The 12,044-nt window shown below is 38.4% G+C and overlaps 1 protein-coding gene across 1 annotated transcript; it reads left to right on the plus strand.

Moving 5' to 3' along the window:
- The first annotated feature begins 449 nt into the window (after positions 1–449).
- On the plus strand, positions 450–10,895 carry LOC140356415 (fizzy-related protein homolog). Its single transcript, XM_072441319.1, has 14 exons — positions 450–632; positions 1,953–2,026; positions 2,260–2,379; positions 2,572–2,635; positions 2,795–2,925; positions 3,034–3,119; positions 3,204–3,387; positions 6,470–6,535; positions 6,625–6,727; positions 6,797–6,981; positions 9,628–9,861; positions 9,960–10,064; positions 10,139–10,231; positions 10,307–10,895. Exons 2-14 carry the CDS (start codon positions 1,958–1,960, stop codon positions 10,346–10,348), a joined length of 1,482 nt encoding a protein of 493 aa, XP_072297420.1. The 5' UTR covers positions 450–632; positions 1,953–1,957; the 3' UTR covers positions 10,349–10,895.
- The last annotated feature ends 1,149 nt before the right edge of the window (positions 10,896–12,044 follow it).

Raw genomic sequence — 12,044 nt, forward strand, 5'->3', positions numbered from 1 at the left:
AGGTTAGAGACCTGTAGGGTTATTGAAATGGTTAGAGTCTTGTTCTAGATTAAGTTTTGTATGATAATTATTACATTTATGGCCTTGTAGGTTTATCAAAAACAATTATAATAATACTTAATTTCAGAAAACAGGGCAAGGGATCTAATCATGGAGCCCTTTTTCAAAATGTTCTAAAACACACGTGAACATAGAGCAGTGAAAACAGTGATGTATGAACACAAAGCTGTGTGAACTTGATCACATGTGAAGATGGACCAATTAAAAAGAAGATAGAGCTGTGTGAACACTCCTGTATCAAGCGACCATCCATGCACTGGTGGTACTCAGGGTCTTGTTTCTGTTTGGACTTTTCTATCTATGGGTAGATCATGGTTCAATCAACGGCCCAGGTCATTGTGATCCTGGAAGACACGTTTCCTTAGCAACAACAATTGTGATTCAAAACCTGTGACGTCACACTTTTTCCCGTGGTGCTTTGCGGACTCAGATGAAGCCCAGAAGTAGAACATCGTAAACTGTATGTTGTTTTATCGGCAATAGCACAACCCAGTTTGGTGTTTTAAGAGGAATATACGTGGGCAAGAATATTTGAAACCACCACACCGCAGAGAGAGTGCATCACGGCCACGGTACGTTGAAACATGGCCGTCGCATTTGATCAAACAATGTTGCTAAAGCCTTAGCTGGGCGGCTATGCAATGTACTGAAAAATACCACCGTTAGCATCAGTTAGCTTTGTTTTTCGCCCGTGTCTTTATTATTTGTTGTTGGTTGCTTGTCTTATTGTGTGTTTTACTACAAGAACACCCTAACGTCAACTTTTCTTACGGGACTCTTTGTTTCCTTTGTTCACCCTCGTTAGACTGTCTAGATATTTGTGTTTTGAAGAGTAGGCACAAATGCATTGCTTTGCAGGGGACACGGTGTCTTCTGAAGCTGTCCAGCTGCTGAGTTCTTCTTCTTCTTCTATGGTGTTTTATGGCGGCTGGTATCCTGTGACATTAGTATACAGCTGGCACACTCTTAACAACGTCATTAAGTGTCAACGATTGAGCTAATGGAACCGTCTGAACTCGACCCGTCGCCGTGCTTCCTCGCATAGCATTACTGTCCTGATCAGACACCAGTGTCCGAACATCTGAAATGTCAAGTTATTACAGTCCTCACTACAATTTGTCTCTAAATTAAGGAAATACTGCAAAGTGACTCGCTTGAGAAACACTGTTGTTGTACAAAAGGCCCCGTAATTTCTTTGTTTACCATGGCAAGGCAAGTTTATTTGTAGAGCACATTTTATATACAATTCAAAGTACTTCACACAACAGGAAAAAGGGCATTCAAATCACAAACAAATTACAGAAATCGCAAAACAGTTTAAGAAATAAAAATAAATAAAAGAGAAGAGTGCAAAGAAAAATCCTTTCAGTCATATGCACAGCTAAACAAAAAGTTTTAGCTTAAATTTGAACATTGTCAGATTACTTGTAGTTAGTGGGGTGTCCAGCAGGGGGCGCTCCAGCCTTTGCATGATAGCGTGCTTTGTCATCACATGTGCTTTATGACGTCACACAAGGGTATAAAAGCGGCGCAAGATTACGAATCACAACAACAACATTCTGGCTGTAATTTAACCCCAAAGAAGAAGAAAAAGATTACGAATCAGAAGAATAAAGTCTAAAGAATAAAATCTGCCGGTAATGTAACACTTACCAGGCGCCATAAAACACCAAAGAAGAAGAAGAAGAATCACAAAAGCTTTATTGCTGTGTCAGTGAACAGTCACAAACAAGAATGTGCTTTAACGACGTGGTACAACATAAAAATGATTCTGATCCATGACTGCTAAGCCATTTCTGACGTATTTAAATTCCTATCTTTTGTCTCTTGCATGTATGAACTGACAGAAATATTACCATTGTATTGAAATTGTACTTTTGTCTATTTTTTAGGTGGCATGGATCAAGACTACGAGAGCAGGCTGCTCAGGCAAATCAACATCCAAAATGAGAATGCCAGCCCTGTTGTAAGTGAAATATCACAAGACATTTTATAATTAAAGTTCAGTTACATTCTTTATTTATAATCTTCATATACATAATGAAAGAATAAACTCTAGTCATTTATGTAACAGTGTCACTAGCGTTGGGCCAAACTGTAACCTTGCAAGCCAAGCAGCAGAATTGTGGCGCCTGTAGTTTACACCTCAAACAAATGGGCCTCTCTTTATTTTGTACATATTTTTTATGTTATGTGTAGAAAGTGGTGCGAGCTTTGACACCCACCAGCTCCCCCTTATCCTCACCAAGCAAGCATGGTGATCGGTTCATTCCCTCCCGGGCAGGAGCCAACTGGAGTGTCAACTTTCACCGCATCAATGTAAGTATGCAGTAACACTCTAAGGAAATAGCTGTAGTCCTTACAAAATGAACATTGTTAGTGGAGAGCGGGTTGAGACACTGAAGGTAAAAACAAATTCTCTGCTTTTATCAACTTTTCTTTTTTATGTATTGCCTTTATTATTTTTGTGTAGTTTTCATATTATTTAACATTTCGCGACATTTTCCACAGGAAATTGAGAAGTCACACAATCAAAACAGAAAAACCAAAGATGGCACAACAGACAGCAGCAAAGGTGTTTGTACAATGTATTATTATTTTTGGACATATGCACTGCTACTGTAAACACTTATTTTCAGAGTCTGAGATGAGCTTTTAAAAAATAGAATATTTGTACAATTAATATGTGTTGGAGCCTTTTTATATTTCTTTTGACTATTCTGTTTGATTCAAGCGGATGGCCTGGCTTACTCAGCTCTTCTCAAAAATGAGCTGCTTGGGGCTGGCATTGAAAAAGTTCAGGACCCCCAGTCGGAAGATCGCCGTCTGTTACCATCTAGTCCTGCCAAAAGAAGCCTTTTTAGTGTAAGTAGCTATTGTAAAATAACATGAAAACGGAAACATAAATATAAATGGTGGTAATTTCTGTGTTTAATATAGTGGTTGCAATAAGTTGTTAAATCTTCTTTTTAGTATTCTGTAAGTACAAAAAGGGCTTTGTCTGAAGAAGATGGAAACACCGTGTCTCCATATTCCCTCTCTCCAGTCAGTAGCAACAGGTATGGCTTGGTTTTTCATTTGTATTTGTTTATTTTTTAGCATATGGAATCCCATGATACTAACTTAAACTTGTTTGGTCTTAGTCAGAAACTGTTGCGGTCTCCAAGAAAACCTACACGCAAAATCTCAAAAATACCGTTTAAAGTTCTTGATGCTCCTGAACTCCAAGATGATTTCTACCTCAATCTAGTAGACTGGTCTTCTCTGAATGTGCTGAGTGTCGGACTAGGTACATGCGTTTATCTGTGGAGCGCCTGCACTAGCCAGGTTTGTTTACTGTTATTTATTCATAGTGAATACATGCACAATATATTTCAAAAGTGTTCATATCGCAATATTGGTTAACGCAATAATCAATATTGCAAAAACACCATGGTCCTGATAGGAAAATGTTGAAATGGCTGACTTTATTCATGACTCGGCCTTATTCAGTCTAGATTCACCTAGGCAGCATTGCAACTGAAGGCAGTGTTGCAACTGTCTGACCAAACATGCGGGCGCAGCCCGCATGTTTGGTACCCCGTCGCCCCTGGCAAGTACAGTGAACTAGCCCATGCCGAAGGCATGGATCATGCATACTTACTCCTGCTATGACAGAAATAGTCAACAATGAGTGAATGGGCGTAGCCCATTCACTCATTGTTGACAACAGCAGCGCGAAGCGCTGCATTCCTCCAAAATCACTCCTGGCATCGTCCCGTACGCGAGAATCCATGCCGCAGGCATGGGCCATGCTTGTATCTGCTCAAATCAATGGAAGTCTATGGGGAGTGGGCGGGGCATCCCGACGGAATAGGGAGTGACGAGCGCGTAAGCGCTCGTAATGATGATTCCACCCCATGTCGGCATCGGGAAGGCTTAGAGCTTTCAAACGATGTATAATTTGTTGTTATAGTGGAAACGGCTATATTGTTTTTGCTAAAAATATTTTTTTATTTTTATTTTTCTTGTTCTTCTTCAGCGCTTTGAACTCTAATTTGACCCCCTGAACATGCTCAAAAACTCACCAAACTTTGCCCAAAATTCTGAATCGGCGAAAAATTAGATTTTTTCTGGGCCATTTTTTTTTTTCGTTAAAAAATGGCGCAACAGCGCCACCGACAAAAGTCAAAATACATTGCGCCTATGGGAGACGCCCCGAGGTCAACTTTGGCGTAAAGCTACGAAATTCGGGACACGCATTCCTCTCGTGAGGACAAAAAAAAAATAAGACTTACCCTATGGCCGCCATCTTCCTTTGAAAATGAAAACAAGCTGAGTTAGCCATTTTGTTTACGTCAAACTTTGACGAACTCCTCCTAGGGCGTTTTGCCCACCGACTTCAAAATCGGCGGACGTCCTCTGGACAAGTGGGGCATCTAAAGTTATCCAATTTTTTGAGATACCTTTTACGGTCTGTGTGCGGCGCAGCCGCAAAGTTGGACAACTTATTTTGGAATATTGCAGATCTAAAAATTGCTCCCATTTGATTAAAACGAGTCCGATTAGGACCAAATTTGAATCAGTTGTTAAACTTTCTAGTTTGGACCAGTTTAGGCTGACAAAATTGAAATGGCCGCGATAGCGCCCCCTACAGAGTGACCTTTAAATTAACATTGAAGGTCAAAAATTAGTTTTACCAAAATTGTCTAAACTTTACCCAAAATTCTATTTTGCCGTCCCGATCACAAAAGCCAATCACAAAAATGCCTACATTTTTACGGCGTAGTCGTAGCGATGACAGAAACCTCCCATGTTATCCCTATGGGAAAACCACAAAATCTACCACAAAAATTTGCCCACCAACCTCAAAATCGGTGTACGTCCTCTAGACAAGTGGTGCATCTAAAGTTATCAAAATTTTAAGGATAACTTTTACGGTCTCTGTGCGACGGAGCCGCAAACGTTTCCCAGAATTCTGACTATTTGGCCTTCAGAGTGGCCTATAAACAATAGAGTTTTTCCAAATGACATGACATTTTGCACTAAATTCTAATTTGCCATCCTGATCATACAAGTATGAGAGCCAAAGTCATATTTTGTACGGCGTAACCGTAGCGATGACAGAAACATCCCATGTTATCCTTATGGGAAAATCGCTCAAATCACCACATTTTTACGCTTCACACTTTGACAAACTCCTCCTAGGGCGATTGTCCGATCAAACTCATATTTGGGGAAAATCATCTACACAAACGGGGCATCAAAAGTTATCCATATTTTGATTTTAAGTGGTACGGTCTCTGTGCCGTGGAGCTGCAAATATACTGTCACAAATGGGAAAAACGCCAAATCCTTGAAATGTTCACATTTACGCTTCACACTTTAACAAACTCCTCCTAGTGCGTTTGGCCCACCAATCTCAAAATCGGTGTACCTCCTCTAGACAAGTGGGGCATCTAAAGTTATTCAAATTTTATGGATAACATTTACGGTCTCTGTGCAGCTGAGCCGCAAACTTTTCGCAGAATTTGGACTATTTGGCCTTCAGAGTGGCCTATAAACAAGAGTTTTTCCAAATGACATGATATTTTGCACACAATTCTCATTTGCCATCCCCAAAATAAAAGTATGGGAGCCAAAGTCATATTTGGTAAAGCGTAGCCGTAGCGATGACAGAAACATCCCATGTTATCCTTATGGGAAAATCGTAGAATCGCTCAAATCACCACATTTTTACGCTTCACACTTTAACGAACTCCTCCTAGGGCGATTGTCCGATCAAGTTCATATTTGGAGAATATCATCTACACAAGCGGGGCATCAAAACTTATCCATATTTTGATTCTAAGTGCTACGGTCTCTGTGTGGCGGACCCGCAAATATATGTCAGAAATGGGAAAACAGCGAAATCTCTGAAATGTTCACATTTACGCTTCACACTTTAACAAACTCCTCTAAGGGCAATAGCTCGATCAAGCTCATATTTGGGGAAAATCATCTACACAAGCGGGGCATCAAAAGCTATCCATATTTTTATTCCAAGTGTCACGGTCTCTGTGCGGCGGACCCGCACATTTGACCGACACTTGTGTTCATTTGCACTGGATTGGCCATGTCCAACGTGTTGCCGTCTGTCAAGTTCTTTTTTAATTCAACACAATAAGGGCGCCATCTTTATCAAGTCGAAAGCGCAGAGTCGGAAGGCCGGCGGCCCGTGAGGGCCGTTGGATGCCGCTTGCGGCTTTAATTTTAGTCTTGGTTTTGTTGAATACATAAACCAATGCATTGTTTTAATGTCACTAAAATTGATATTCAAATTAGTCAACAACAGCCATATCAATAATTTCCAATATTGTGCAATCCAAATACATACAGTAATTAATTAGTGCCCGTTTATTCAGTTGTCTTTTTATTGAATTATTCTCAGGTGACGCGTCTATGTGATCTTTCTGTGGAAGGAGATTCAGTAACATCAGTTGGTTGGTCTGAAAGGGTACGTTTGTTTTCTATTTTTATAGTAGTACGTTTGTTATTGGAACCTTTAAAATCAAGCAATCTAACTCGCACTTCACTTTATTCAAGGGTAACCTGGTCGCAGTGGGTACACATAAAGGTTATGTGCAGATCTGGGATGCCTCAGCTGGAAAAAAATTGTCTGTACTAGAAGGACACACTGCAAGAGTTGGTGAGTTTGGAGATGTGAATTATTAGTACATTGTGCACAGATGTTAAAATGGGACTGCATTGCTGCTAGGTGCACTGGCATGGAATGCAGACCAGCTGTCATCTGGAAGTCGTGATCGAGTGATTTTACAGCGAGATATTCGAGCTCCACCTCTTCAATCAGAGCGACGCCTCCAAGGACATCGGCAGGAAGTGTGTGGGCTCAAGTGGAGCACTGACCATCAGCTCCTCGCCTCCGGGGGAAATGATAACAAGGTGCATAAGATAAGCGCATATAATCTTTGCATATGGCAATTAAAGGGGACATATTCTACTTCACTCTGTTAGCACATAAAAACATTTACACAATTACAAATGAAAGAAACAAACAGGACATACAGATAAAATGCCAATAAAACATTAAATGAAATAAAACAAATGTATGCATATACAATAATTTTAAAACAAAAGCTATAGTCTTTAAAAGTGCTTTGAATTTCAAAGACAGAAAATAATTTCAATTAAAACCGTTTTTGATTTTCCTTCCATAAACCAAAAACTACATTCCTGAAAGACATTTTTTGCTAGCTCCGTATTGATTCGTTGACTCTGAAATAAGAATGTCCTGAGATCTTAATCGCCAAATACCAGATCTGATGTTTAGCAAACTTGTTAAATAATCAGGCAAAATTCCAATGAGAGATTTATAAATAAACAAAAGGCAGTAGAGAACAGCATACATGTTTTACTTGAATTCATGAACAGTTTTAAATTAACACAAGTTTGTTGAATGGAGTGAAAATCCACTAGAAGAAGGCCTTTGCATACAGAACTGCATCATCTGCTTACAAGTGGATGCTACTATGTTTTAGATCATGACCAATTGAGTTTATGTAAATTGTAAATAGAAGTTGTCCAAGGACAGAGCCATTTTAGAATTTGTATCAAACTCCAGACTCGGAATCAAAGGCCTTTGACAAATCAACAAAAACAGTAGCAAATCCTTCATAATTATCCAATGCAATAGCAATATCATTTATACATTTGGTAGCAGCTGTGATAGTACTTTGCCCTAAATCCAGACTGGCAGCTATTTAAAATTGAATATTTGGATTTAAAAAAAGCACATACTTGGTTACTTATTAGTTTCTCCAAGAGTTTTACTCGGCAGGATAGTTTTGAGATTGGACAGAAATTATTCATACATTTTTTCTGCCACCTTTCATGCAAAGGGAGAACAAATAAGTTTTCCATAGTAATGGGATACTTTCTGTGTGAATTGTGAGATTAAAAACATAAATTAACCAATTTACTATTAGTTGGCCTGATAACAAAAGTAACCTAGGTTCGAGGGTGTCTGCTCCAGTGGACATTTTTGAATCAATTGAGAGCAACATATTTAATACTTCATTCTGTGTAAAGGGCTTAAGAGAAAATACTTGATCATTAGCCCTAATCTCATCAGCAATAGATGGAGCAGCGTCATCAAAAATATTTCCAGAGTCAGCAAAGTGCTGGTTAAATGCATCACAAATATATTTTTTCATTGTCAGACTAATTTAATTTTTAATAATTTAATTTGGTAAAGAGGGAGCAGAATTTTGCGGTGAGGATTTAACGGTTTGCCCTGTGATTCAAAGTATTGACGTAGTAAGATGCTTTGGCTTTACGAACAGTAGAAACGTATTTCTTGCATTTGTGAAAAAACTGCTGCTAATCTGCTGCTGATGTGGTTGCCTTGGCTTCTGCCCGGGCTTTGTCACGCTCTTGAGATAATGCAGCAATATTTGGACAAAACCAGGGATTATTCTTATTTTTGACCCAGACTCTTTTAATAGTTTGTCAGTAATATCATGAAATGTTTTAATAAAAAAAGTCTAATGCTGTGAGCTCTGGAATACTAGTGGTAAAAAATACAATGTCAGTATAGTACAGATCAAACAGAAATACTTGTTCATTAAAATTGACCTTTTTAACAGTTATACTTGATTTGGATTTAATACATTTTGTGTTCCGCACACACCCAATAGGGAAAAGACACCACTACAATGGTAGTTCTGAGGCTTGTTGCTTAAGATAATGTTGCTTTAAGTGGGTCTTTAGGGTCAGGTCTAGTGGAAGCAGTAATAGTTTGTGTGAGGTTTTCATCAATATTTTTTTTAGACAGTCAGACATTTTGGACAACCAATCGATATTCATGTCAGCTTAAACATGTTTTGGTCATTCTGAATCAACAAAAGTGGAGTGGAAGGTAAAGACGTCCTCTAGCTCACCGACGGGTGCAGATGGAGGATAAAAACCTACTATTATTATTTTTCAAGTATCATTTTGACCCAAAGCCACCTCAAGGGCTATACATTAAAAACACTTAGACTTGGAGACTTTGGTATTCAAAGATGCAGTAAAACAAGATTTTTATACATTTTGCTAATCCACCTCTCTTTGCTGGGTCTGTCAAATATATAAATCAATGTTTTGAACATTATCTAATTGAGTATTTGCTAAGGGCAGGCTTTTCGTAGATTTAATGTTGATTAAATATGATTTGTGGTTTTGCTTGTGTGCTTTGACTGCCATTTATTATTCACTACAAAATTGTGAAGCTTGTTATCACCTGATTCCTGTCTCGTTTGATACGGGGCAATAGTGTGTTGGACATGTTTAGGTCTTGATACTATTATTCTCCTTGTGATTCTGACTGGTATATTAAAAGGCCATGGGCATTTGAAGTCACATACCTGATTGTCACACATTGACTTCTGCAGACTTAAGAGTGAGGTCAATGTGAAATTAAATAAGACAAGAGCCATACATATTTTTTTAGGTCAATATTGCGGTTTCTACGTAATTATATAGTTTAATACTAAATAAAAATATACATCTATTTAAATAATCAAATCTAACACATATTTTCTCTTCTAGCTGCTTGTGTGGAATCACTCGAGTGTCCTTCCGGTGCAGCAGTACACAGAGCACTTGGCTGCAGTTAAAGCCATTGCATGGTCTCCACACCAACATGGGCTTCTGGCCTCCGGAGGTGGCACTGCAGACCGCTGCATCCGCTTCTGGAACACTCTGACTGGGCAGCCGCTTCAGTGTACTGACACTGGCTCTCAGGTCTGCAATCTGGCCTGGTCCAAGCACACTAATGAACTGGTGAGTCAAGTGTCATTTTCTTTGGGTGAAGTACTTCTTTGTATACAATGCAAAAGTAGATTTACTATATTTGAGAAATATTTCTTCTCTAATTGCAGGTCAGCACACATGGATATTCACAAAATCAAATCTTGGTGTGGAAATATCCTTCTCTTACTCAAGTGGCCAAACTTACTGGCCATTCATACAGGGTACTCTACCTGGTCAGTACCTTTTCTTTGTAGCTACAGTAATGCTGTTTTATATAAAGTATATAACAATAATTATGTGTGTACAGGCTATGTCTCCTGATGGCGAGGCAATAGTGACTGGAGCAGGGGATGAAACGCTTCGCTTTTGGAATGTTTTTAGTAAAATGAGATCAACAAAGGTATTTTCAGATTTTTCTTTTAGCTATATTATGTCTTAAGCATTGTAGATAAATCTTTTTTTTTTTTTCTTTCAGGAGTCTGTGTCTGTGCTAAATCTATTCACCAGGATTCGATAGTGAGCAACACTGGGCTACAAGAGGGCAGTCTGAATAACTTCATCTAACACGTCCTGGTGTGGACAGTGATGGTCCTTCTTTGAGTATTCACCTGTAGTTTGTCAGATAAACGAGGGTGTTTCAGCCAAACTGCTGCTGAACCAACAGTGTTCACATCAGTGATCGTGCCACTCTTCGCCTTGATAAAAAGAGGCACTATAATGTTATGTTTACAGACTGGCATTGTGCTTATCTGCCAAATATCACATTTGTCGTTTAATTGTCTATTTATTTTCCCTTTTTATTATTTTAGCCTAATCTAGTATGTTTAAGTTTGTTAGAATTGCCCTTTGAATGTGGAGCTTTTGTTTTGATCTGTGGAGTATGTTTGGTTTTCCAAATTATGTTTTGTATTACTGTTTTCTGTAAACAGCTGAAAGAAATGTGTACAAGGAAGCTGCCAATATGTAGAGACTTGAAGCAAAAAGATCTGATCTATGGAACATTTATTTTATGCAAGTATTAACTAATGTACACATGAGAAATCCATAAACAAATTTTAAAATTCTATATTGGGTGTATTCTTTACCACTTTTCCATGAGTATAAATAATTTAACATGGCTGAAAATGTGTTAATTTGACTTATTTGTAAATACCATTTAAATTGATTACTGTTTTTAATATAAATCTATTGTGATGGTAAAAGTAACTATTTTAGGTTGCAAGTAGAGGTACGTTTGAGTATGAACATATGTACAGTCAGAATATGTTCATCATAATTTACTCAAAAACAAAAGATAATTTTACAAAATAATTAGGAGTATTATTGTAGAAATGGTGTCTGAGCATAATTTGTGTTTCCTTTAGTTGGCACAAGAGGGAGCATTTACACACATAGTCATGAGTTATGTATCCAACCAAAACCTGCTGCACTCTTTCCTACAAAGGAAGACAGAACAAAAATATTATAGACATGTTTTCCCTTTGTGTTTTTATCTGCATGTTATATATCAATATGCCCTTTCAGAATAATGGAAAAATAAATCACATTAACATTTCTGAAAAGCACAGAGAGCATGAGATCCAAATGTGATGTAGCACAACCCTCAGTTTAGTACTGACCAAATAATGTGGCTCTCAAAGTGGAATGAACAAATTCAAACTCTCAGGTTTAATCAGTGAACATCTCGGCAGTAAAACAACTGCAAGTCCTACTTCATAAATCTGAATACATCATATGCTGAGGACTACAACTAAGCATAAAGGAGCTTTTAAGTGAACTTGAAACCTTTCTTAACCTCAGACTCAGAAATAACATGCAAGGCCCTTAATAGAAATAAGATAAATGTCTTGAATAGGAAACATTTCAATAGTGATGTAGCTCATCTTGGTGGGCAGATACAAGCATAGGGGAGAGAAGAGAGGGGATAGCTAATATGCATAATCCTACCTCCTGATGTTTCTATCAAGAGGCACAGAATGTGATGTTCATTATACAATGAAAGCTTTACAAGGCATCGAGCAGGATCAACCAACAGGTTCCTCCCTAAGTTGAGTTCTTGAGTTGTATTTGTGGGGAATATGAAAGAGAACATAATAACATGGCCCACCCAGGCTCTTTTTGGTTATTAAGTCACAAGGACCTCAGCACAAAGAGGGTCATGTATTGTGTAAGTTTTCTACAAAAAGACTCTGGGGCTTGCACAGATGTCGGAT

Source organism: Eucyclogobius newberryi, unplaced genomic scaffold, assembly GCF_026437365.1.
Source record: "Eucyclogobius newberryi isolate DKJ021-1_F unplaced genomic scaffold, fEucNew1.0.hap1 SCAF_12, whole genome shotgun sequence".
Classification (NCBI taxonomy): Eukaryota; Metazoa; Chordata; class Actinopteri; order Gobiiformes; family Gobiidae; genus Eucyclogobius; species Eucyclogobius newberryi.

Bases quoted from the DNA above. Each gene is read 5' to 3' on its own strand.
- LOC140356415 (XM_072441319.1), top strand. From the start codon at position 1,958: ATGGATCAAGACTACGAGAGCAGGCTGCTCAGGCAAATCAACATCCAA. The intron at 2,926-3,033 runs GTAAGTAGCTAT...TCTTCTTTTTAG, and splicing joins CCAAAAGAAGCCTTTTTAGT to TATTCTGTAAGTACAAAAAG. The intron at 10,232-10,306 runs GTATTTTCAGAT...TTTTTCTTTCAG, and splicing joins GTAAAATGAGATCAACAAAG to GAGTCTGTGTCTGTGCTAAA.